The sequence below is a fragment of the Patiria miniata genome, unplaced genomic scaffold, assembly GCF_015706575.1.
Source record: "Patiria miniata isolate m_02_andy unplaced genomic scaffold, ASM1570657v1 HiC_scaffold_20, whole genome shotgun sequence".
In the NCBI taxonomy this organism is placed as follows: Eukaryota; Metazoa; Echinodermata; class Asteroidea; order Valvatida; family Asterinidae; genus Patiria; species Patiria miniata.
Window position 1 is genome coordinate 20,267,787 of NW_024037059.1, and position 27,573 is coordinate 20,295,359.

The 27,573-nt window shown below is 39.2% G+C and overlaps 1 protein-coding gene across 5 annotated transcripts in view; it reads left to right on the forward strand.

Annotated features, from left to right (window-relative positions):
• LOC119728156 (polypyrimidine tract-binding protein 1-like) overlaps nucleotides 1–27,573 on the forward strand; it is a 59,293-nt gene that overhangs the window by 10,291 nt on the left and 21,429 nt on the right. For 3 of the 5 annotated variants that reach the window (XM_038200231.1, XM_038200233.1, XM_038200234.1), the window contains exons 2-5: nucleotides 2,251–2,352; nucleotides 16,683–16,823; nucleotides 17,976–18,122; nucleotides 26,867–26,908. In XM_038200231.1, the coding sequence (XP_038056159.1) occupies nucleotides 2,251–2,352; nucleotides 16,683–16,823; nucleotides 17,976–18,122; nucleotides 26,867–26,908 (432 nt within the window). The remainder of the gene's footprint in view (nucleotides 1–2,250; nucleotides 2,353–16,682; nucleotides 16,824–17,975; nucleotides 18,123–26,866; nucleotides 26,909–27,573) is intronic. The other 2 variants (XM_038200232.1, XM_038200235.1) reach the window with 1 other exon arrangement.

Genomic DNA, 27,573 nt, shown 5'->3' on the forward strand with positions numbered 1-27,573 from the left:
TATTGGCATTTGTTGTCGATTCCGTTGTTATAAATGTATCTGTTTTTCCCCGTGAGCTTCTGCCCATTGCCCATTACACATCGACCCGATACATGTAGAGTGCGTACCTGGGCCCAATTTCATAGCACTGCTTAACAGTAAGCAGAATAGTTGTGCTTACTATAGCAGAAAATCATGCTGCTGCTTTAAGCACTATTTCATGCTAATGGTTGCGCCGCATGGAGATTTCTATTGTTACGTCACTGATTTAAGCAAAGTTTTCTTCAGGGGTTAAGCGTGCTTTTGCTGTGCTTACTGCTTAACGGTCCCTATGAAACAGATGGAGGCTCGATAAGCACAAAGTCGGCTGTTAAGCAGCGCTATTAAATTGGGCCCTGGCTGACTGCTGGTACCCATTTATACTGTTGGCTGGGGAGAGGCAGGGGTGAAGTGGCTTGCCCAAGGACACAGCATAAGGCCAGCAGCTGGATTCAAACCTCTGACCCTCTGATAATCAGTTGCGAATCCTAACCACTTGGCCACACTCCGCCTCAAAGTGGAATACTGTTTCTAAATCAATTTGGCAAATTATTTTTTTTTTATATTGCTGAGTCCCCAAGTTGTTGCTTACCTTGTAGAGTTGTTGCTTACCTTGTAGGTGTACAAGTATGGTGTATACAATTTACACAGTGTATATAAAAGTTATAAATTTAATAAACATTGTATTAAAACCACTTGCCTATGGTGTAGTAAACAGTGCATACCGGTACATGTGCAATGTACATGTGTCGCACATTGTACATGTGGCTTTGTTACTATCATTTGGCCCAAAAAAGTTAATGAGTAGACTAAAACATGCCTGAATATTGTCTACTACTGCCTAAACCGTGGTTAAAGAAGAAGTGGTTCTTAAAACTTTTTTTTGGAGGGAAAAGGTGTTTTAAAGTTAACAATGAAAGTACATGTACATGTAGGCCCCCTTTGTAATTTCCACCCAACTACCGTATCTGTCTGAATAACATCACTCATTGCACGATTTATAGAGGCTGCTTTTTTACTTTGCATGTTTTGTTTGTGTGAATCAATTACGAATGGTCAATTCTGTTCATCACTGCAAAATCTCCCTTGCCTTTTTTTTACTACAAGTACAACATTAAATATGTGTGTGTGTGTGTACTTTTTGTGTTTTATACTCACACACCCCTGCTGGTTGCACATTTTCGCTTCCCCCTCCCATAGGAAATCATGCTTTGGCTGGGACATTTCATTGCTTCTAGAGGGGTGCTTGTGTGGGAGGATGATAATACTTGTAACATCTTGTTAGAAATAATCATTTATTATGCCCTCTTTTTAATTTTTTTTTATAAAGAATGTTTGCATTATTACAGTACATGTAGTTTGATATGCAGTTGGTTCTTACATGTAGGTTGTATTTATGTACTTTTTTTCATTAGAATTGGTTATGGTACCCTGAATTCAAACTATTATTCAACTGTTTTCTTTTGCTTATAATATTCTTACATTTAAAATGGACCTTTCCCAAATGTTTACCAAATAGAGAGGAAAAGAAATACAAAAAAAAATTAAAAAAATTTGGCACCCAACAAAAATCATGCATCTACATGTACTCTGAATTTTTGGTCGACATTCTTTAAAATGTCAGTAATTTGTACTACATTTGTACTATTTTTGCGCATTTGTGGAGCCCTTTTGGATTGATTTAAATGTGCCTACACTGGTGATCAGTGCCATTTGCATACCGGTACAATGAGAGACATGCAAGTGCTTTTTTTTTTTAAATTGTTAATTTACATAATTTATAACAAGAAAAACAGTTCAGCAAGAAGAAAGGTTTATCGCATTTTCTTTCTGGAAACATGAATGCACAGGTTTTTATATTGTACTTTTTGAAAGTAAGTATATTTATTATACGGTGTACATTTGATTAATACAGGCTTTTCCAAAATTATAACGGGAATGAGATTTTGTTTACCGATTAACATGTTGCCATGTTTCACCTGTGTTGCTTTGAACCCCCAAAAAACCCCGAATAAATTAATGTTTGGGAGAGGTCCATTTGCATGTCCGTTTTTAACCATCTTCTTATCACCATCTGTACTTCCCTTTTTTCTGACTTGCCGCATTTTTTTTTTCTCTCCACTTTTTGTTTCTTTTTTGATTTCTCTTCTCGGTTCCTTCTTCACCTTGGTCTGTACGTGCGTACGCTCGTTCGTTACACACTCGCTCGTTCATTCCTTCGTCCACCATCAGCGGGGCTCTGACGAGTTGTTCACAGCCAACGGCACAGCCACTAATCCCCTTGTCGCCTCCAACTTCGGCGGAGGCGATTCACCTATTAACGATGCCAAAAAGGTAATCTGGGATTTTCCTCTTTTTTCCACCCCACCCCGGCCCCTCCAACTCTTATAGACCCTGTCTGTATATTAGGGTCTCATTTGCTATGTAGACCCTCCCTGCCCCTCCCTCCCACCAACCCCTTTTTCGCCTTGCCAAAATTGCTCTACTTGTAAATGAAACTCATCCGATGTGACTGATATTTATAATTTTTGCTTGTTTCATGTTCCATGGCCGTATTATCCATAGTTGCTGTATTTATTACCACTGGCATGCAAAGATTTCATGTGTGTTCTCAACAACAACAAAAAACCCCACATTTTGTTCTGTTTGCCCATGTCATAATGATTTTTAATATCACATGCTAACAATTTTGTTGTTGTCGTCGTTTTTGTCAAGTTTTTGTTTTTCTTTCCACAGCACTCCTTCTAATGAGGTGTCCTTATGGGGGAACATATAACAAACTGCAGGCATTTCATTTATTGGCTCATAGAAATAATGTCAAACTTTCTTATTATCGAATTGCCTTTCCTAAATGTTTGAATCGTTCACCCCTGCTACATTGTGGGGTCATACCGTACGGTAATAAGCTAATGGAGTATAGCCTCTAGTGAAGTATTAGACTGTTCTCAACACAAATTTTCCGTATCTGAAATGTTTGTGTTAAGATCAAGAGTTAAAACTTCATTTGCCATTTGGCCGTTGTGGGCAGGTGACCACTAATTTACAGGTGGCCTCTGTGAGTTGGTGGCCATTTATTTCAATTGGCCACTATGAGCTGGTGGACACTTATTTCAATTGGCCACTTATTTCAATTGGCCACTGTGGGATTTTGGCCGATAATTTGAATTGGCCACTGTGGGCTGGTGAGCACTAATTTCAGTTGGCCACTGTGGGATGGTGGTCATTAATTTCAGTTGGCGAATGTGGACTTGTGGCCTCTGAATTCAGTTGGCCACTGTGAGCTGGTGGCCACTTATTTCAATTAGCCACTGGGGGATGTTGGCCACTAATTTCAATTAGCCAATGTGGGCTGGTAGCCACTAATTTCAGTTGGCCAATGTGGGCTGGTGGCCACACATTTCAATTGACCAATGTGGGCTGGTGGCCACTAATTTCAGTTGACCAATGTGGACTGGTGGCCACCAAATTCAGTTGGCCAATGTGGGCTGGTGACCACTAACTTCAGTTGGCCAATGTGCACTTGTGGCCACTAAATTCCGTTGGCCAATGTGGACTGGTGACCACTAGTTTCGGTTGGCCACTATGGGCTGGTGGCCACTAAATTCAGTTGGCCATTATGGACTGGTGGCCACTAATTTACATTTGACATCTTAATTTACATCTTAAGTTGGCCACTGTGGGCTAATTTCAGAAACAAGAGATATCAGTGGTCAGAACACCTTTTTTACTTGAACTCAAATGTTTCAAGAATTGTTTACCTAGTGCTCATGAAAGACTTTGGAAAGAATGTAGTATCCAGACGCCACTTCAGCGGTTGTGTACAAAGTCTATGGAGAGTCCAGAACATTTTCAAATTATTTCATAACAAAATTGGAAATGTTTCTCAGTCCCAGATTCATGTGGTTTTTCAACTTTTTTGCAATGACTGACCTTCCTTGAGATGATGATGAAAGATGTGTCAGGATGCAACATTCTTTCCAAGACTTTTCCAAGTTTCCCTTAAAAGCTAGATGACCCCCAAGATGACCCCCAATGTACCGATATAGTTTTTTTTTTTTAAGTCTTAAACCAGGAAACATTTTGAACATGATCCGGGTTGCACTGTTATGAATGGTCCTGAAGAAATAACTTTGGGGACAATATCAGTTCTATCAATTTACGGAAAAGGGAAGAGACGTCCAACAAATGACAACACTCACGTCGCCTTTGTCTTCCCGACGGACGTGTATCAATGTTGATTCTCACTCAGCAATTTCCTTAATGCTCGGCCAATATAAACATTGGCACATCGTCTGTTTTATAGATATCCCTTTTGTGGATCAACATTCACAATTTACATAAATAAAAAGTAGGATAATACAGTTTTCCTTTCTCTCTCAACACTGTAAAAGCATGATTTAAACCATTATCCTGTAATAAAAACAAACAATATACAGTAAACATTTGAATGAATACAATTGAATGAATATTCCGCCTTGCGTGAACAAGTCAGTTGCTAAAGCAATGAAAAATATCTTATTCAATTTTCCTTCATTTTCAACAAGTTATAACCATCTGCAAAAAGCATTTTTCTCCTTTTTTAAAAATAAAGCAATTATAATATTTAGTAAAACCTTAGGCTCTTCAAATTTACTATTTCCTGGACCATATTTTACACGATGCTTACTGGTTGACCTGCATACAAAACCCGTTTCATTTCCCTCAACTTATTTCCAGGTCTCCTAATAAAAGAAAATTACTTCTCTAATTAGTCGATGCATCATTGGACCTTTCCCTGACCATATTAGTGTGGCAGATAGGTGATGGGATTGTGCCTTGTGATGATGCAAGCATGACATTTGGCACACAGTCCGAATATGTCATGAGAAAGATATTTGGCTATAGGGCCATCGCAGATTTGTCCTTTAAAAAAAATATAGGTAGAATAACAAGCAATGGCAGCCATTTTGAAAATTTAGAAAATTGCTTGTTATCCTACCTTTATTTTTTTAGAGAACAAATCTGCGATGGCCCTATGGCCAAATATCTTTCTTAAGATATACTCTGACTGTGTGCCAAATGCCATGCTTGTATCATCAAAGGCACAATTCCCCCAAATATTTCCCCTATCTGCCCAACTATATGCTTTCCCTGGCCCCTCCCAAACCTACATGTCAATCCTAAACCATCTTCATCTTATGAACATGTACCGGTACATGTACGTGTACATGTATACACTACACGTGTATCAGTTTCTCGGATTTCAAATCTGGATTTCGAAGATGATCACAACCGTCACCCGAGTGTGAAGTTTTGACGCAGACTCGCTCCTTTGCCTCTTCGCACTTCAGTGCTTTTCCTCCCCTTAATCTACCACGCCCGAGCGCTCGGCTGTCTCTACTAATGAGTGTCTCTCCTTCAAGCTCAAGGCCCCTTGTTAGCTTTTTGCCGTCACTGAGTCCCTACGACTTCAGAAGACATGGAAATAAGATTTTTTTTTTGCGGCAGTCTCTTTAGCCGTGTTCGCAACAGTGAATCTGGTCACGGTGGCTTGTTGTGTAAGGTGACTGCGAACCATGACAAAAACTTTGAATTATTGCGATGACTGAGAGAATGCCCACGTACTGTATTGTCCAAGATTACAATTTGCATTTATAAGTACATGTAGACTTTAGTGTGCTCAGTTATACATGTATACAGGGTGGTACAAAAAGAAGGAAACCCACTTTTGACTTTTGACTTTTAACCTACTTAACTTATTTGAACTCTTTTATTTTATAATGTAGTGAAGTATAGCTCTTCAACCATACGTGGTGAAATCTTTTAAAAAATCGCAAGAATAGTGTTATTATTCTAATTTGAATACAAGTCACCAAAATCACTGTTGTCCACATGCCACGTGTAAGTCTCGTGTAGTGTTTTTTGCCTTCAAATCAAGCTCCGGAGCTCAGTCAAGCGGATAGAATAAAGCTGTCCGTTGACAAACAGGATTTGCACATAAACTTTTTAAACTACCATATCTCAGAGACAAAATATGCATTTGCAAGCATTTTTTCGTCACTTATGTATAAAAGAGAAAATTTTAAATGAATTTTTGAAATATGCACAAAAAGTAGCCAAAAATTGCCGTCAAAAGTGGGTTTTCTTCTTTCTGCCCCACCCTGTGTATGTGTTAAACCATTTGCAGTAAATTGTATCCGGATCTTTTGAAACTGCGCAGAAAATGATATTTTATGCGTAAGTTCCTTGACCTAAAAGTAATAAATTGCCCACTAAAAAGAATTCATTTGAAACTAATTCATATTTCAAATATAGTTTGTGTGGTTGACAGATAATTACAGTACATATTTATTTATTGTTTTTGCTGGTAGACTGAGAAATTCCCCCGCTCGCCCCACTTATCAAACGTTAGCTCTTATCCACGTACGAATCATGAATCCATTTAAAACAATGAATGAATTCGACCAGGAACCAATGCGGAATAAATTACATTTGGTACAGGATATATCCTCATTTTGAGCACGTGGGTACATATACATGTACATGTACACAACATTCATAACGTAACTTAGAAAATTTCTGTAGTGCAAGCGTTGAAGATTTAAAGCTAAAGTGTAATTCAAACCTACATATGCATGTACATGATCATGTATAGACCAATCTGGGCACGCAATCAATTCTGTCACGAAGGCCCCCTTCCATGGCCAATGCATTGTGCTAGCTATTGCTCAGATAATCCGTCCAGGGGCATTGGTAGCGCGCACAAGGTTTCACCATTGATAGGGCCTTTCAGCAAAATTACAGCTTTGAATGCAAGTTTAGAACCTGTTTTAAGGCTTTGCGGATCATTTTGAGATTAAAGTATCAGTAAAAAGTCAAGACAATGGGAACAATCTATCTTGGAAAATCTACCATCTTGAAAAAAAAAGGGGGGGGGGGCCTCCTCCCTTATTCAGAAATCCCAGACAAGAAACTTTTTTATTTCTTTGTGGCGTAATATAGAGTTTTTTTGGAGTTGATACTATTTTTGGAGTTGATACACTTTACTCAGTCTCAAAACATTGCAGAATGAATGGCCGCTGTCTCTGCAACGGTTGCAGCATGTACGCACCTGGCTCATCCAACCAAGAAATTATAAAAACACCCGCCGGGCTGATTACGAAGTCCACGTTATTGCCTGCATGGCCCACCGCTCACATTATTACTGCTGGCTCGGCTGGATGCCACCAACGAGCTTTTTTTTTCTTCTTTTTAATTGAAGTCGTCGGGAGTAATTTACAAAAAGAAAAATGAGAAATGGATATTCCAGGCATCCTTCTTTTTTTTTGGACAGCAGATACTGAGAGAATAAGTTACGTATAGGTGAAGGATGCTGGGCTGTGCCTTGCGTCAAGGTTTTTTGATGAGTTTATTATTAAAAATGATTGCAAAGAAATGAAAGATGGAGGGAGGGTAAATGAATTGACAGGGAGTTATTCCCAAGGGGTTGGTCAGAGATAACCAGCCAGGGGTGAAGACAAACTAATCGGAGAAAGTGTAGCATACAGGGTGAGTTAAAAAAAAAAAAAAAAACCAAATGTCAGGACCATTGTTTTAGTGAAGTTCTGCATGTAGCACTTTCAAAATCTAAGATATGAAAGTCCAATTCATAAGCTTTCTTTTAGTACAAGAATCATTCAAATTACTTATGTACTTTTCAAGTTACGGAATTTTAAACACAACCGCTGTTTTAAGGTTCTGTCCACGGATCACAAAAAAATTCAGTATTCTTTCAGCAAAACGAAAACAAATCACATACATGTAGGGATGTGTGTGAATTGTTCTTGTTTTGCTGAAAGAACGCACACCTTTTTTTGTGATTCGTGGACAGAACTTTAAAACGGTGGTTTTGTTTAAAATTCCGTAACTTGAAAAGTACATGAGTGATTTGAATGATTCTTGTACTAAAAGAAAGCTTATGAGTTGGGCTTTCATATTCTAGATTTTCAAAGTGCTACATGCAGAACTTCAATAAAACAATAGTAGCGACATTTGGGTTTCGTTTTATTTTTACTCACCCTGTATATGCCATGGAACATTTGCTTTAACTGTTTGAGAGTGTTGAATTTCTTCTCCCTTTTTGGGGGGGGGGGGGGGGGGGTGGGGCAGGGGCAGGGAATACAAAAAGTAAGCTCAGTACTCAGTTCAACCTCACTTCATTACCATTGGGTGTTGAACATATTTCTAGGAGAAAAGATGAACAATCTCAAAATCTTATTCTTTGAATGGGCAGATCTAGAGTTGTTCAGAAGACACTAATAGACACATCACATTATTAAATAGTTCTTGAAAGGCTAAAACTTTACATCGAACTTCTAAGTAGGTACAAAGAAATGGCAGTGGTGTAAAGAAAGCCACTTCGTCCACATGCAAGGCTATGAGATAATGGGCAAACACAATAACATTGCATGCACAAATGTAGTGACTGCCATAGACTTATGTGTAGACAAACTACTTTTTGACCATTTTTATGTAAATGGCCAGTATTTCCTAGCCTGAGTTTTATTTTCAATGGCATTTTCACCGTATACAACCAAAATCTTGTAGTTTAGGAATATCTTAAAATAATTTCAACATGTCTCCCCAATTTTGAGACATCTGCCTCTGAAAAAATGTCAACTCTTTTGGGACCACTCTGTACTGGCACTTGCATGCAATGTTTCGAGTCGTTTAATTTCAAACAATACGTTCTCCATGTATACATTTTCCAACTGTAGTTTCAAAGCATGCTGACCAAAGCACCATGCTGAAATTCTTCCAGACATTCGCACTCCTCAAAGGCATTTTTTTTTTTCAGATCGCATTAGCGACCATTAGCAATGACGTGACATCATTATATTGTGCACTTATTTCACCACGTGCACCAGGCGCGTGCATATCTTGACTGCTCATCTCACAATTTTTGATGCGCAAGATGCACATTGCTGATAGTGTGCACATTGTTATAACCGCACAGAATAACGGTGCAATCAGCTAATTTTTTTTCCCCATCTGGATTTATCATCATGTTTATACAATCGCACCTTTTCTGATGGTTCCTTTTGCTGAGCACCTCAAGCTTGCCGGCAATCCTTTTTTCCCAAACGACATCCGTTTCCCGTCTTCTGATTGGTCCATTACATGCATATCTAATGCCTTGTTCTCCAAAACACAAACCCAAGATAGGCTTTACGTCATGTGAGAAAAGTTCCTGCCTCACTTTAGTTCTTTAAATGGTAAAAGGAGAGGAAAAACACTCACTGAGATTCAAACTCGGATCACCTGATTAGAAGTCAGGACTTCTTCCAACCAGTCCACGCATCAGCTGCCAATCGTGGGTGATTTAAACACAATTATTCCTTGTTATATAACTTATTCTCTAAAGCCCTGGACAATATGAATACCCCAGTATGCATAACGCAGAGAGAACGCCCTCTTTTGATATTGTCCGATGTCGTTTGGGGAAAAGGAATTCACAGGCTGCCCACACTGCAAAATTTGACTGCCAAAATTGGAACTTTAAAACTACTGAAGCAAACTTGACACAGCAGTTTGACCCCCACCCCAAAATATTGCATCAAAAAGTGCACCTGCTCTAGGCAAACTCCTCCTCTCCGCCGCAAGCAGACGCTTTGACCTTCCATTGTTGCCTTGATGATGCTGACTACCGCTGATTCATTGCTCTACCAATGACTAATTAATGTGATCACTCGTTCGTAAATGGTAAATGTCTAATTATACTTGCATCTTCATCCATCAAGCCATTAAGTTAATGGGTCGCTACTCCCCCGCGCACTTGCCCCCCCCCCCCCCACTCCCCTTCCAATAACCACCACAGAGCCTCTTCTTTCGACGAGGACCGCTTGAAATGTCAGAGAGACAAGGTATTAAGTACTTGCATAAGCAGTGTGACAATTGGGTTGCCATGGCGTGCAGCCATGGCAACAGTGAAACAATGCAGGCAGCTTCTTGTGTGGTACCCCAACTCATGCTTGTGTCAAATCAATGGGAAACTGGAGGTGACATGACCGAAACTGTTTAGAAGCTTCTTTGATATAACTTGGTTTAAGGTAAATAGGTTTAGTCAACCTCGTCCCCGGGGCTCAATTTATTTTTAACCTCGTTTCCAATAGGAAGCCCTGGATGGGGGACTTTCTTCCTGTATCCTGATTCGATACCGCAATTAGCAAGTAATGGATTTATATCGTAAAGTGCTTGGTGTTGTTATTTCCAACGTGCATTACGTGTTTTCACGTTCATTATAATTATTACATGTATATCCACCCCTTTCTTAAAAATGTTCCTTTCTTTTCCAATTTGTTCATATTAATATGAAATGTGATACTGCATATTGGCTGGATAAGATTGTAACCTTTTAACTTTGAAAAAAAATTGTGTTTTCGTAACTCGCGCCGCGACGCATTGATTCTGTTTTTACCCCAGACACCACATACAAAAACGTAAAGAGCAGGCAGGCACCAGACTATTCCTAATTTGCATACATATCCAAACATTTTGAATATATGTAAATGATCCAATACCAGGGTGAGAGAGCGGGTAGTGGTGGGAGCGTACTGCTTGACACCATGGGAATGAGGTTGAGGTTTAGTTAACCCAAAGAGCTACATGTACATACCGTATGGTTAACTCTTTTTCTTATTTTTTTCCAAGTGTGACATGGGTGTGGGGAAATGGAAGACCTTATTTCTCAAAAGAAAATGTCAAAGAAATAACTAAAAATAATTGAATAAGCTTTCCTATATGATTCACTCTTTGTAAAATGAGTGGAGTTGTGAAAAATCCACCATTTTGGAGAAAAAAACACCCCAAAACCACCTGTACTTTAAAAAAAATTCCTACTTTTTTTAAAAAAGTTTGCGTGCAAGCTGCTTTAAAAGTTTATTGCACAATCCATCTGCACATATGGCAAACGTGTTGCCAACTGCACTCAGGAAATTTACATTTCAATAAAGAGAAGAAAAAAAACGTTCATAATGTATGAAACAGACTCTCCAATTGTCACGTTTGAACTCATGAAAGATTTACACTTGTACTGAAAAGAGTCTGGTGTTTTTGTTCTTTGTCGTCCTTTTTGTTATGGAAGGGGAAGCGGTTTGTCGCTTTTCTTTTTTCCTTTTTTTTTTTGGAGGGAGGTAGAGTTTCAAATTTATCTGCAAGACAACCTCTTTGTTCAGACGAAAAATGCTTTCGCCGTGAGTGGATTAGGCCATTCATCATCCCCCATCAACTGTGTCCATTACAACCGTCAATAGTCTGCAATTGCACAAAGCAATCTTTTCTTTATTAATGATAAATTATCTGCCATCTCTCTACCCCCCCCCCTTTCTACGGCCATGAAATTTTTAGTCCGCTGCCATCCTTTGCAGGCCTGGCGCAGTGCAACGAACCGTGACTTCACTGTAGCCACTCCATATGTCACAGTTTTTTAGCAATTGCATGCCGGGCGATAATATGCATATTATATTGTGTATGCATGCATAAATAATGCCATTGCGCAGTTGCTTTGGCAGCTGCATGTAGGACACAACTATCTCTTGTATTGTTACACACTTAAAACTGCATACATGTACATGTACATGTAGCTCATCTTTTTTTTAAACCAAAAATTTTCTGAATTTGCAAATTTAAACATCAGTTTTTTTTTTTTTAAATACATTTCTTTGTTACAAAGCAATCATCAAAAAACGAAACGATCAAATTATCGCGAAATACTGGTTAGGGATGACAGTCTAAAGCATCCTGTAAATTCATGACTCCTGGTGTGCTGACATTTTCAAGAATAATTACATTTTTCCAACGGTGGTGGGCCGACCAGCGTTGGAGAAAACTGGCTTTTTTTTCAAAAACTGCTCCTTATTGTTCATATTTAGTTATTCCGCATTGTCTTTGCAATTGATTGTACACACCTGTGAAGTGGTACAAGCCTGCTAGACTGATTTAGTGACCGTACAACTCCCCAAAGTCTATCAATTGCTCTGTTCATCTCAAGTGGGGTCAGGGAACCAGACTATGATTGGTTTTCTTGGTTTTTCCAGCATATACAAGCCCAAAACATGAAACAAGTCAGTTTTAACAATATTTGCTGTAACATACTACTCCTCCAAATCCATTTATTTCTGAAAATTGCAGCTAGAGCAAATGTTGTACATTCCCTACCAGTAATGATATCGCTTTGATCTAGGTACATGTGTATACATGTAACTGTTTCTTTGCTGCTTTGGTTATTTAATTCTACGTTGTCCATTGATACTAGGTTTTAAAGCTTTTTTTGTGTGTGGAGAAAGCCCTATTTTTATCAAGGTATATTTCAATGGTAAATTGTTTATCTCGGTCACGTACAGGTTGGAATTTCCTCCGTGTCACGTGCCGAGGCCATCAGGGCCCAATTTCATGGCCCTGCGCTTGCCACAGAATTCCGTGATCGCCGATCACCATTCTGTGCCAACAGCATTGGCAAAATAATTTGATGCTAACCCTGTAAGCATGCATATCGGTAGTTATTGGATGTACCATGGAGGTAGAAATCTCGCTAACTTGTGATATTGCTTTATCCTCGCTAACCTGTGATATACATACACAATGTATGGTAACCCTTAAAACACAGAATTTTCTGGTGCAGCAGTAAGCAGGGATTTCTTGGTAATGGTAAAGTGGAGCCGTGAAATTGGGCCCAGAACTGCTTAACACGTTGAGCAGAAACGGTTCACCGGCCAAAAAATGCTAAGTGGATTATACAGCTTTTAGCTGGTTCCCAACTAATTCTAGCTTGTCCCCCACCTTATGCTCAGCGCGGTATTTTCTGCATTCATGACAATTCTGTGAAACCGGTTAATTTCCCGAACCTGGGTGATTCAGCCAGGGCTCCAATAACAACAGGTGTTATGGACATGGGACTAGCCTGTTGTTGCACCTTGTACTTAGATCAATTAATTTGTATGAACAGATCTGACAGCTTGGCAGTATGAGTATACAGGTACATCTACACTGTACAAGGACAAATCTCTCCATATTAATCTGCCCTACATGTACTTGTAATACATGTACATGTAAAGCCTTTCCTAAAAAAAGTACATGTACATGTACATGAACATGAAGCTGAATGAAAGGATCACATGGTACATGTACTTTTTCACACAAGCGCGTTCACACCGTCGATCATGGACGTCCCTCTTTTGTTTGTACTTTAACTTTTTAGGAAGACTCCCATAGGTTTTGTACACGACCCCAATCGCGGACGTATTCTGGCAATCGTTGACGATATTGTTCTCTAAAAGTAAAATTGTTCTCTGGCATTTTTCGTCCACGGTTTAAATATATGAAAACGCCCACGTATATATGAACATCTACATGTGACCCCAGTACGTGAACGTTAAGTTCACTGTGCATCTATGATTGAAGAATCGAGTTAATTTGCGTGAAGTCAGGTCAAGTAAAGAAAATTGCCTCATTGGGTTACACGCTACATGTATATGTACATGTACCTCCTGGAACTTTTTGTACAGTGCATGGTATACATGTAAATGTACATGTACATGTACATGTAGGGCTGTCCATTCTCGAATAATTTAGTATTCAATTACTCGAAACTGCGTTTGACCGAATATTCGGATATACGAAACTGCCAGCTGGTCAAAAGCTGCACGCGCAGACCGTGCCAGTTAAAAATTACGTACGGCGATTGATATGGGCAGCTGGAATGTTTTGCAGTAGGAACTTGTATTTTGATTTTATACTGTAACTGTCAACTGAAAGGATGGGAACAATGAATCGCCATCGACAAAAGTTCCCGTCAACAGAAACGTGGCACCTGACAATGAAGCGCCGCAACTTTACGATAATATACGTGTCACTGTCATGTGTGTACGCGCATACATTTTTTTCCCTCAAATTTTCAAACCGACAAAAAAAGATATTCAAATGTTTGGTTGATGATCAAATATTCGAGAAATTGGTATATTCGGAACAGCCCTATATGAGCCGGTATACGTAAATCTGTTACTGTTTTTTGGTGTGTTTTTTTATTCAAATCAGTCAAATTTAGTCTTGTATTCAGACATTTAATTTAATTTGGCAGTCACTGGTGCATGTATCAAGCAAGTGGAAAAAAATTGACACAAAGCACACTGCCGAGCAAAATGAAAAACCATAAAATATTCAGAAAAAAAAGAATGAAACTAATCATCAATTTTGGGTATACATTTCAATAGGCAGTCTACCGTTTCAATTTATGCTACATGTGCACAGACCAGTTTTTTTGCACAAGTAATAATAGGATTCACCAGTGGGCCATGTACTTTCCAGTACTCATCACTAATCATCTATTGCCTTGCTTTTTTTTCCATCCCCAATAACCACCTGTTGCTGTTTTGCATATAAATATAAACTCAAGGCTGGAGCTCTTTTTGTAACATTCACACACTGCCTGCTAATAACGGCTCCAATTAAGTGCACATATGGAAATGCTTCGTGTACAGGGCGAGTCCAAAAAAAGCGGGACCCAAAAACAAAGAAATATATTTCCTATTAAAAAAAAATGTGTGGCACCAAAATTGATTATGACTTGGAAGCCCATTTATTAAACTACTTTTAAGCGAGAAAATTATTTCAATTGCTCTACACGTTAAACCGCTATCACTATTTAAACGAAGTAACCCTGCAATGAGTTTCGTCTGAAAAGCAATTCATTGTGTGTTCTGACTATTTGGAACAACAAAGAAAATGACACAGAATACTTGTTTCAACAACTGTAGTACACAATATCTTTATTAACAACCCTGCTTTGGCTAACAATAGGATTTACAAACACCACTTATTTTTAAAAGAAGGGCCTTCAAAAGGATTTAGTTGAATATTTTTAACTGTTAAACTGAGGTTTTATTGCTGTTGATGTTTGAAGACGATTGTAACAACAATTCTTGAAATCGCATTTTGGGAAAAAACAGATTTTAGGGTCATTTTGTGTAAATGGTCATATTTGTAATTTGAACGGATTGAGCAGTTGAAGTAATTTTGTCATCTAAAAGTAGTTTATTAAATCGGCTTACCAGTCATAATTATTTTTGGTGCTACTATATTTTTAAATATTAAAGATATTTCTTTGGGTTTGGGTTCCGCGTTTTTTTACTCACCCTGCACATGTACATGAAATTTTACGTGAATATTTGTGGTTGATGGCCCCCCCCCCCCCCCCCCCCCCGCACCGTTTCAGACTCCTTACAGAAAACAATCAGGCATTATTGCCACAGCATTACGGAATTATTACTTTGTCGTGAATTACGTGTATATTGCCTTCTTAAGAACAACCAATTAACAAACAAATTTGCACGGTCGGTTTGTTCCTAGATGAAGGAAGGACAATGGACGCTCATTATGAGACATTACTTACTCTGTACAGTGTAATTAGATGATGACAAATACTCTGTACAGTGCAGTGTGATTTGCAAGGCCAGCCTTCAATTGTTTTTCTTTCTTTCTAGGACCATTTCTTTATTGATGGATGTACCATATTTGTGTTGAGTCACACACACAAAAAAGACAAGCCTGTTATTTGTACATAGTGGATAGTGAAAAATCATTTTGATATAGTTGGTATTATGGTTGCAATGATTGGACCTTCAAAGTATTTTTCAGTCTGGAATCTTTGGGTTTTTTTGTTGGGGTTTGTTGTTGTTTGTTTTGTTTTATGGTGTGTTTTATAATCAAGGGTGCCGGTTTCTAGGCTATAGCCAGAATTCTAGCTTTTTTGTGTTTTGGCCAGAAAATAAATCTTTATATTGCGTGCAAGGAGGAAAAGTTTTTAATTCGGCTACGTGTCTTCATTCAGCCAATAGGAAAATTTGTTGTGTTTTGTTCATGAGCCAATAAGAAAACTGGTTACATGTTAAGTATAAATGTATGTTTTGGCAATATGAGCTGCTTCACAAACATTGTATTTTACATAACAAACACGGTACATGTAGCTTTATACATGACATTAGTATTTGCCCCTTCCCTGGTATGATGTGGTCTTTAGAGTCATTTTTAAAAATTCTTTGGAAGTCTTTCACTCGAAACTATTCTATTTGAGAACTTCACACAGTTTGCAAAATATAAAAATATAGTACACGTACGTACATGTACATCATGTATATTTACAGTGCTATCCTAAAATGTTGTCAATGTTTCTGCAAGCCTGTGGCTTTCGTTCATACTTGGCAGAAATATTGCACCGCAAAGGTTTTGCGACGTCACATTCACTCTGAATTTGCATTCAAGTGAGGTATGATTTGGCTCAGAGGTTTAGAAATTTCCTTCGTGGAGTGCTGTGGTCCAATGCATGGGCTATGTGGTGTTCAACTCATGTGCCATGGTACCATGTAAGTGGGTTCAAACCCTCAAGGGGAACATGGTGCTTGTGTTCTTGGGCAAGACACTTTACTACAATTGCCTCTCTCCACCCAGGTGTATTTGGTACATGTGAAGGTAGAGACTAGAATGCGCTGATCTCAAACTGCTGCAAAAACTGGTCTCATGAACAGGGGTAATCATTGTAAAGTGCTTTGAGACCAGTGGTAAAGCGCTATAGCACATTATTATTACTATTATTACATCCCTTTGTCAGACTAAGTTTAATTTGCCATTGTTTGTCTCTCGTTGACCCGTTTCAGGTGAAGAGGGAGGCGGCGCCCCCATCTCGCGTGGTCCACATCCGCAACCTAGCTCCCGACGTGAACGAGGCCGAGGTGGTCAGCTTAGGCGCGCCGTTTGGGAACATCAGCAAAGTCCTGTGCATCAGAAACAAAGGCCAGGTACGTGGGGAGCAAGAGGGATATTTACAAGGAGCTGCAGAAATCTACTAAGCACGGACGATATCTGATTAAGCAAATATGGGTTAACAACCAAAATTTGTCACGTTTCAAATTTTCCATTGTTGAAAAATGCTAGCCTCGCCAGTATACAGTCGGACACCTTTATAACAAGGTCCTTGGGACTTTACGAATTACCATGTTATAACAGGCACCTTGTATTAACAGTTATGGAAAACAAAGGAAAACAAAGACTTGGGACCTCAAATTTTGCTTGTTATAAGCAGGACCTTGTATTAACAGTGCTCTTCTTATCAGGGTTCGACTACTTGTATGATTATTTTTGTAAAATGCACCTACAATGTAGTCAGTTTCCCTTTGTGGTTTCTTTGAAACTTTTGTAGTAAAAAGTGGTATCCTCTCTGAGTGATCCCCTTTTGCTATTTCCTGGTTTGCAGCATTGCCAATGTTGCTAGCATCATGAGCCTGGGTGTGATCCCTGGCTTCATGGCATATACGGGTTTATGGTTTCTAGCTCCCCTTGAACAAAAACATTGACAAAATGGGGAACCGCCAACATACCGTAGGGTTGGGATAGCTCAGTTGGTAGAGCACCAGAATGGCAATCCTGAGGTCGCAGGTTCAAACCTAGTCTATGGCATATCCCCTTGCACAGCAAGGGTCCATGACATGGGAGCAGATGTGGCGATTAATTATGCAAAACAAGATTACGTCTTGACCTTGAGATTTGGACCATTCAGCGGGCGCCTTCTATCAGGTCTTCGGTACCTGTTGTACTACAAAAACATGGTAGCCAAATTGACCAATCAACAGCTTAGTCCACATTTCTTATCGAAATGGCATTACAATTTCTAAAGTCGACTCCGACTTGAGGCAGTGAGGACGATATGCAGGAGCAGTGCGGATGATATTCAGTCTAATATGGGCCTCAATTACGCATGGCTGAACATAAACAATGCAGGACACAGCCAACAAATTCAAAACAATGCATCCTCCAAACTGACACTTTTTGCCATTCAGCCTCAATCCTCCAAAATCCTCCAATACTGCCTGATTGATTTTGGAGGATGGAGGAAGTTTAGGGTTTATGATTTTTTGTTACTGTGATGGTGTTTTTTCTTTTTTTGTTTTCAGGCCTTCATAGAGCTAGCGGACGTCAGCCAATCAACCAAGATGATTGCCTACTACAACCAGGTCCAGACAAACCTTCACGGCAAGCCGGTCTTTGTCCAGTTCTCTGACCACCAGGAACTGAAGACAGATAACTCCCCAGCACATCAGGTGGGTCAAAAGGGTCAGAGGTCAGCATCAAGGGTCAGAGGGTACACCATTTGGAGTACCCAACTTGGCTAGAAAACTTTAGAGGGGGCTACCTTTTAAAGAATAAGTACATGTAGGAGTTCCGTCAGCCTAACGTCCTTTGATAATTCATGTACGTGTTTCGCCGAACCCTTGACATGCGCAAATGTACCGTAGGTCATCTCTACTGCCCTTGTATGCCTCACTTAAAAAAAAAAAAGAAGCTTGGCTTACATTGTTTATGGACAAAAATGAGGTTTGAAGTCGGCGAAGAACAACGCATCACCTCATGTAAATGTCCATGTATGTGAAACTTGTCGGCATTGAACATTGGATGATTGCCTTATTGAGCTTTTGTTTCCCAAGAGTTTGAGATACATCCATTGTGTTCGTACAGTTGACTAAGTTGGCAGAATTGCAAGTTGGCATTTGACATGGAAATGGACACGAATTGTGGGATACCTCCCATTGCACAATCCCCAAAACTCTTTCCCCATTCCCTTCCCTTGACCCTACCCCACCCCCATCCCAAACCAACCCAATCCTCCCAAAAATCAAAAAAAAACCCAAACAAACAAACAAACAAACAAACATGAACAGACAGACCAACCAACAAACTAAAATTTAAAAACCTGGGTTACAGTGGATGCTGCACATGTCTGAGACACCTAAATGGATGTTGACCCTTCTTCCCCCCAAAAAACTCAGGAATTATAATTTTTGCATGGGCTCGCAAACAGGTTTTAAGTCTTAATGTCATTTTGGCAGCAACCGAGTGTGGTGCTTATTCCCCTCGGAAAAGACCGCACAGTGTAACGGTAAGGCCGTGTTTATCTTCCCTGAACGGTAGTGTCACTAGCTCATAATTGATTCACACCCCTTAGAAGGAAGATACGAGAGTGCAGAACGGAGTGGTCGTTGACGCGGCAAATGGCCAGGAGAATCATAGCTAAGTCTTCTTAAAGGCGGCGGCTGTAAATGTGCTTTCGAGCCCACTCCTTTGAAAAAGCTCCATTATTGGATAATATATTGGAAGAAAATTACATTATTTCAACAAATTGAAGAATAAATTGATTGTGCAACAAGATTAAGTGATTACAGGCATGTACAGTTATAAAAAAGGTTGGGGGCTATAGCCTTCCAAAAATTTTTCAAGACCAACTAGCCAACCGCTCCCCGCTCTGCAATATTTCCATCTGATAAATAGTTTTGTTACGGTAACCACTGCTGTAATAGTTTTAAACCAGCTCAGAGGTTGAGTGGTTAGACGTCTGGACTAGTAATCAGGAGGTTGTGGGTTCGAGTCCCACCCGAGTGAGCTTCCGAATTTTTTCTTGCAAGTCCTTGGACAACACTATTTATTTTTTATAAAATACGGTTCACGTACATTGGTGAAGGGCAAATGCCAACATTGAATTTACATCTCCCCAACGCAAAGTCAATCTAATCAATCTAATCCAATTGCTTCCATATTTTGTCAGAAATCTCACAGACATTTAGTTTTCCCCATCCAAACATATTGCTAAAAAGTAATCTGTAATGCTTCAGCCCCACACCTGCTCTCTGAAATGATATCTTTTTGTAATATCTAACCAAAAAAAAGCAATTTCATTCAATACTTCATGCAAATGTTAATACTAAGTTAATTTGATGTCACAGAGCATTTGCGGCAAACTTCATAACATATCCCCTTTCTCAAATGAATACGCATGGACCTTAAAGCCGTGATGTATTACATGTAATATATCAGCCCCCGTAGCGGCTTTTTTTGTTTAACTCCCCGTGAGCAGCTACGTACCTGTCTCTAGGGGTTGATATTTGAGATCTCCCAAGTGGCTTTCCCCTGAAAGTTGCGATTGAATAACACTCAGCCCGTGAGTCTGGTCGATTTGTAAAAGATGCACTCATGCAAATACATCGAGGGGCTCAAAATTATTGGACCATTATGCTTCACGCTCTATATTTACATGTACGTGTATGCACCGGGTTATTCAATCGAATGATTTTTGCTCTTTTTGCGGTACTTACATGTCCATTTTGAGGTCATTTTTCAATGGGTTAAATGAAGTTGAATTAAGAAAAAAAACGTTGTTGGGAATTTTTTTGTTGAGTTTCTCAGAAACTAGTGAACTGGAAATCCAATTCAGGGCAGTTACTTTCTGTCTGTGAATTCTTTTTGTTCAACACAGCGGGTTCGGTATAAACTAGTGCCTAATCAAAGTTCATGGTCATCAGGAGTGGCCCATCTTTTATAAACTCATTCGGCTTGCAAGGAAATTTTAGGTGAATGGACTGGAAAATTTACTTTCTTTTAACGAAATTTCAGAGTATGCAAGACATGTTCACATTCATTGTGAACTCCCAAAGAGATTGACTTGAAAAGAAACTTTGACCTAATCCCCTCTAAACTTTAAAGACCTAACACTCCCCCCCCCCCCATTCAAAATCAAACACTTTGAATTCCAAATGCGCTGGTTATTGGCCAAGTTGCATCGGTAATTTGAGCTGTTTTTGAAATGAAGGCTGGGAACTATACATGTAAATGTACAGTTCAGGTTAGTTTCCATTCTCCGAGCAGCAAGTTAATGTTCCAAATGAGATTCAGCATTGCCTTAAGGCTGTAGGGGCAGGCCCCAATGTCAAGTGTTCCAAGTGGTGTGCTCTTATTACAAAGCACTGCATGTGCTTGAATAATGTCAAGTGGGTTTAAGACGGCGTTAGCACTTGACGCGCGACCACAACAGCAAATACACTTAAGATTTTGGATAGAGACAAAGTTGGGATCGATTTTCTTTTTTTCGTGAATGGATGGCGTGAAAAATTTCCTCTGTGGTAGCCATGGTAACCAGACAAAAAGTCGAAGAACTTGGGTAATGGAAAGCACACTGACGACATGGATACGCAGATCTTCAGAATGCAATAAGATTGCAAGGGAAACTGCTTGAATTTTGTCAGTGAACTGAAATATATAGCTGTTCTTGATAGATTAATGAACAATTTTGATTAATCTTGAAGGCGTGTAAGAACATTTGCAGTTATCTGGAAACGTACCTACCAATTTCACGATAAAATCCTTGCTCAAAGTGAAGATGGGACTGGTATCAAATACCCTGAAATACCGCCTGAAATGGTATCGTTTGGATGCAAGCAATCATTGAAAGTGATCTAAGCAAATGTGCCCACAGGCACAATTTTTTAACAACAGAATCCAGTTACAAGAACCAAAAATTGAGCATGTATACGAGTTCTCTTTTTTTTTTCAAAATAGTATCCACTGAGCTGAAATTTTAACAAGTTAGTTGTTATGCATACTACCGGTACATGTACTTAGAATTTGGAGCAATTTCGTTGCTTCAAATGAAAAAAAAACAACCCTAATTTTGAAGAGATCAACGACTGATAAATCTATCTGAACTTGAGCTCTTGGCAGACATTTAAAAAAGAAAAAGTCAAATATCCGTCTTTCGGTCCATTTTCTGCCTAAGTAGTAGGGCAGATGGGGAAATATTTGGAAGAATTGTGCCTTTGATGATACAAGCATGCCATTTGGCACACAGTCAGGATATGTCATGAGAAAGATAGTTGGCCATAGGGCCAGATTTGTCCTTGGAAAAATATGGGTACAGTGTACAATAACAAGCAATTTTAAAACTTTTCAAAAAGGCAGCCTTTGCTTATTATTCTACCTGTATTTTTTCCGAAGGACAAATCTGCGATGGCCCTATAGCCAAATATCTTTCTCATGACATACTCTGACTGTGTGCCAAATTCCGTACTTGTGTCATCAAAGGCACAATCCCATCACCTATCACTGTACTATAGTTATTGGTCATGCATACACGTCACTATTTTCCACAAATGAAGAGTCATCAAGTCTCTTTTAAATGTGGTCTTTAAAAAAAAATGTACATGTACCAGTAGACCTTGAAGCAGGAAACTAGTGAAGCCCTTTAAGCACCGTTTAAAATATTTATGCACGGAAGTGGATCTCTAATGGACTTCACTGATGGGTATATGTGCCCTCCATCAATATATATCAGAAAGAGAAGAAGGGTCTTGGGGGGGGGGGTAGAAGAGTCTGAAAGTGATCCATCACATTGGTTAAGAAGACGGTCATTTGTTGCTGCAGCCCCTGGATTGCTGCATTTGTTAATTCTTTGGCTTCATAATTAGTGGTCCATGTACAGACTTGAGCGGATTATTTTGGCTGTACGCCTATTGTGGGTGCAATTAAACACAAGTGATCTGAACGATTTCATCCTGTAGTAAGCATAATTGATAGAAGCATCCAGAACTGGAATGCCCATACACTGTAGCAGCCAAATATACATTTGTAAAACTGAAAGTGAGGTAAAATCTTCCTTTTGGGAACTTGCATCTAGAAAAGAAAGCAATGAAATAATGTTAATTACATGTACAAATTAGTGCCAGTCTGCTCTGATAAATAATTTACAATTTGTGATGAAACATATCCTAATGTTTAAAGCCACATTTAAACAAAATGTTGCAAACCCCGGAGTGTTGACAAATGTGAGGTTTCGGTAAGAAATATCGTACAAATACTGTTGAAATGACTCTTGCGATATTTTGCCATTTTCAAAAAAAAAATCCCGGCCGAACTGGTATTATAATACATCCCTGCCTGTGTAAATTACAAATGTACATACAGTATACATACAAAGTACATTAGGTCTTGCACTATTACTCAGAATTGGGTCGTGTAGCATCTAACAAAAGGTGTTGTCCTTAAAGGGACAAGAACTAGGCAAGGAATATTATCTCACGCATTTAGTAAGCGTGGTTGTATTGAAATGCTTGGTTAACAAACATATTTTCCCCTTTAAAGGGAAGATACAACATTTGCAAACAACACAAAACGAAATGATCAAATTATCGCTACATACCTTACTGGATTGTTAGGGAATGACAGTCTAAAGCATCCTGTAAAATCGTGGCTCCTGGTGTGCTGACATTTCAAGAAAAATGGTATTTTTCGAACGCTGGTCGGCCGACCAGCCGACCAGCGTTGGAGAAAACTGGCTTTTTTTTTCAAAAACTGCTCCTAATATTTCATAATTAGTTATTCCGCATTTTCTTTGCAATTGATCACACACCTATGAGGGGGTACAAGCCTGCCCGACTGATTCTCTGACCTTACAATTACCAAAGTCAATAAATTGCTCCGTGTTAATTTTTAGGTGGGGTCAGGGAACCAGACTACAAAAATAAGATTGGTTTTCTTAGTTTTTCCAGCATCTACAATGTACAAGCCCAAAACGTGAAACAAGTCATTTTAACAATATTTGCTATAACATACTAATCCTCCAAATCCATTTATTTCTGAAAATTGCAGCAAATGTTGTACATTCCCTTTAACCTCGTCTCCACAAAAATAATCTTTAGAAGTTGTCAAAGCAGGATAGTTTAAGACAGCTCATTGCCAGACAGTCCCTGAGCACATTAAGCATGTATGATGTGTCCCCCGCGAGAGTAGGTGTCGTGTTGACTTGGCGCGACTACCAGCCGTGAAAATATAATGCTCGGGTGGTACATAATAGGAGTGGTTGCTGGGACAACAGGGCAAAATTGTCACCCGAAGTCCCCACCAAACCCGGTACGAAATACCCTGCAGTCTTTGGTGCTGCTTTTTTAATCACATCGGTCCAACAGGGGGAAAGATTAAGATTCATATTGGGAGGGGCACGTGTGCATGGTTGTCCTACTAGGGGTGTGAGAACTCTTGATTTTACACAAATGTGGAGGGGGGATGTTCCAAAGCGAAATCTCACCTACACTATGTTTGTGTTTGCACATGAATGCATTCATGTCATTATGTGTGTGTACTATGTAAATTGCACTGTAATTACGGTGGATCCTGTGATACAATGTACATTGAACTTTGCTTGACAAGTTCATTACCCTTTCATGTATTGAATGCACACACAAAAATTATGACTTGTTAGGCCATTTTCACAAGTTGTGACTGTTATGAAAGTCATTTGTAAAGATTGGTTTATACAAAATGTATATGTACATTGTATGTACTGCAGCAAAGGGGAAGCGAATTTCACATCAGTAAACATTCACAGAGAGTTGAAACGTGTTCAACTGCATACATTGTACGTTGTGTGAATTTGCAATGCCATTCAATGTACTTTGTCATGTAGATCCCAAAAATGTACTTTCACGTTCACAATCATGTTGAAAATCAACTTTACTCCAACATGCACGTTACATTTATACACTCACATGTCCTGCCATATATTGGGTCCATTTTCCATCTTCAAGTATAGAAAATGTTGAGGTTTCATGGCTTTCAAGAAACGTACATGTATCTCATTATATTTTGGCATAGTTTTTTCGCTTTTTTATCCTTCTACTAACAATTGTGCTATAAACTGTGCAAGCAAAGCTGTCTCACTCAACAGAGTTTTGCCCTGATGAGGCCTTTTTACTCACACCATGCATAATTTGAGGATGCCCCCCCCCCCCCCAGTGCCCCTATACGCTACATGGTCTACACCCACTCGGGACTGTTGTTACCTATCACGTCCCCCTAGATATCTCAAAGAATTCCTGAGATTCTGTGAACACAATGACAAACAGGGAGGGGGGGGGTCCCCTCCGTCGCAAATGTTGCTTCGTATGTTTGTCGAACTTTGGTCCTTGGATACCCCATGCGACAAGCCCACCAGAATACCCTCAGACTAATTATTCCTCCCGCAACCAGACCCTGTGGTCCCGACCCAGACAGACAGTCAAAACAACTTATCCTGGCCCCCAAACTGAACTGTACACAAATCGCGCACACAAAACCTCTTGAGAGGCGTAACACAATGGCCGGCTAGTACCATTGTTTGCGTTTTTCGGCAGTCGCGGACTTGTAAAGGGTAAGAAAAACACCTGTTTGAAAGGTGAAATTGGGTGCAGCTAGCAGTTCTTGCAGTGCACAGGGGGTTTGATTGATGGTCTTGGTCTCGGATTTACACGTACATGTACCGGGACATGTAGGGTTTCTTTGGACACAACGCAAATTGTAACCAGGGGCGTCGCTGTTGATTACCGTTGCGCTCAATGGGTCTACTGTTCCAAGGTTTTCGTGAACAAAACACCACAATTACAGGATTCTTGAAATGTACACTCTAGTTTTCGTACACAAGGTCTCTGTGTTGTTGAGTCAGTCAGGAATGTCTGTGCATGGTAGTCCAGCAAGTCCAGCATTGCGGTTACTAGGAACTGGACCAAGTCCATCAAAATCCATCAATCACTGTGCGTCCGATACAAAACTGTGCATGACATAATGGAATCCACCACTGACGCACTGGTTGACATTCATGGACTTGCTGCACGCGGCTTTTATCACAATAGCAGTACAGGAAGCTAGGCAAAATCAATCGGATACCCCTAGCACTGCTTCAGGTCAGTAGGCCCAAGTCCATCATACTCCATCAATGTTTAGTCACGCCAGGCCTTCTGGACCAAGTCCCCCAAAATCCACCAAAATGGAGGGATGGATTTTGATGGAGTTGGGGTGGTTAGGGTTAACCTGCCAAACAGTTGATGTAAACCATCCTCACTAAATCAATTTTTTTTTTTGGTTGCATGTTATTGTGATGATGTAATGTTTTGCATTAATCATGCTCTTTCCTTCCGTTCTTCTAAACTTGTAGTTGATTTTTCTGTTTCCTTCCTTTATCTTCATCTTGAAATTCTCTAACTTGATGGTAAAATCTTCCAAAAACATTCCAATACTTTTTTTTTGGTCGGAGTACATGCACGGGAAGTCTGGCTATTTTTTAATATTCGTTTCAATTATTATGGGGTCGTATATTGACCGTTTCGAAATAATGAAAGGCAAATTTCTTGCAGTTGTTGGCATTAATACTGGATTAAATATATTACGTTATTCATTTTAAGATGTTTTAGATACCCAGTCCTTTGTTTCTAAATAAACATGAAAATCTCATTTCATATTTAAAAAAAAAAGATTTTAAGTGGAAAGTGAACCATATAAAACTCAAGGGAAAGTACATGTAAGGGTACCATCAAACGTGAACAACATAAATTAAAAACTAAATTAAAAACTAAAGTATGCATCATGTTGCTTGTGATAAAATCTGTGGTATCATGTGTAATGCTTTTGAGTGCTAACATCTCTTTTTTATTCCTTCCGTCTTGTTCCTATCCCCTCCTTTCGCCTTTCCCCATTCCTTGTCCTCGTTTCCATATTTTTTTTCTCATTTACACAAATACCACTTCCTAATCATCGAAAACCTTCAAAATCCTGTTTGCAATTTTTTTGTTCTCATCAATGCCCAATTCTCGCTTAACTTCCGTTCATTTGATATAAACCCGTACACTACCCCATCTTAATTATCCCAAATCCTGCATTATTATTATTTAACTCTACATTTACCTTTCACTTCAACCATGCCATTCCCCCTTTCCACCGCCCCTCCCAAACTCTCACAAATACATAAACTCTGCCCCTATCTCACATTCTTCAAAACTTTTTATAACATTTGTCCATTTTCCATTTCCCCAATAAAATTGTGTGTATAATGTTTTCACTTAATTCTTTTCCGAATTTCACAACATTTGTGTGTATTGCACTAAACTTGGGTCATACTTTAAATTTTACAATTGAAAACCAATTTCTGAATTGTTACCTTTGAACACCTCCACCTTCAACCCCCAAACCCCGTCGCGTGGCTTTGTTCCTCTAGGATACCACTGTGGGAAGTTATAAGTCGCAATATCACGCCACGGTACTAGCTATTAATTAACCATTCTTCTTGTAGCTAAAAATAACATCATATACGCACCGCATCTTTGGAACTTACATGTAATAGTGGAAATACAAAAAGAAAAGAGATTTCAACATACAATGCGCTGTAAAAATTGCTTTGATTTACATGTCATTCAATAGTTTTTGTTGAAAACTCATTTAAGAAACCTTTAGAGTCAATGTCTGTTGATAGTTTTAGTTTACTCTTCAGTTACAGTTAAATTATTTGAATTATAAATTGGGTCGGAGTTTTGAAAAAATAAGGGTTTTATGCATGTATTTACATGTATTAAAGTAAACTTTGAAACTTTATCTTTGACTTTACTCCATCTGTGGCACTTAACAGTTTCTTAATATCTGAAATATTTTGTTTCTTTTCTTCTTTGTCTTCTTTCCCCTTTTTCCCTCTCTATTTCTGATGTATTTCCTTCAAAATGTTCCATCTCATCTGCCTAATGATGTGCCCCTTTCATCGTGTCTACAATACACATATTTGTCATGAATTACCATCCGCCATTCCATTCCATCGTCATTTTGTTTTCTTCTTGTCATGGACCCAATCCATTTGGTTTGCCTTCATTTCTTTTAATCTCAACATTTTCTATCTGATACTTCTGATGCTGTCATCTCATTGCATGTCTTCCA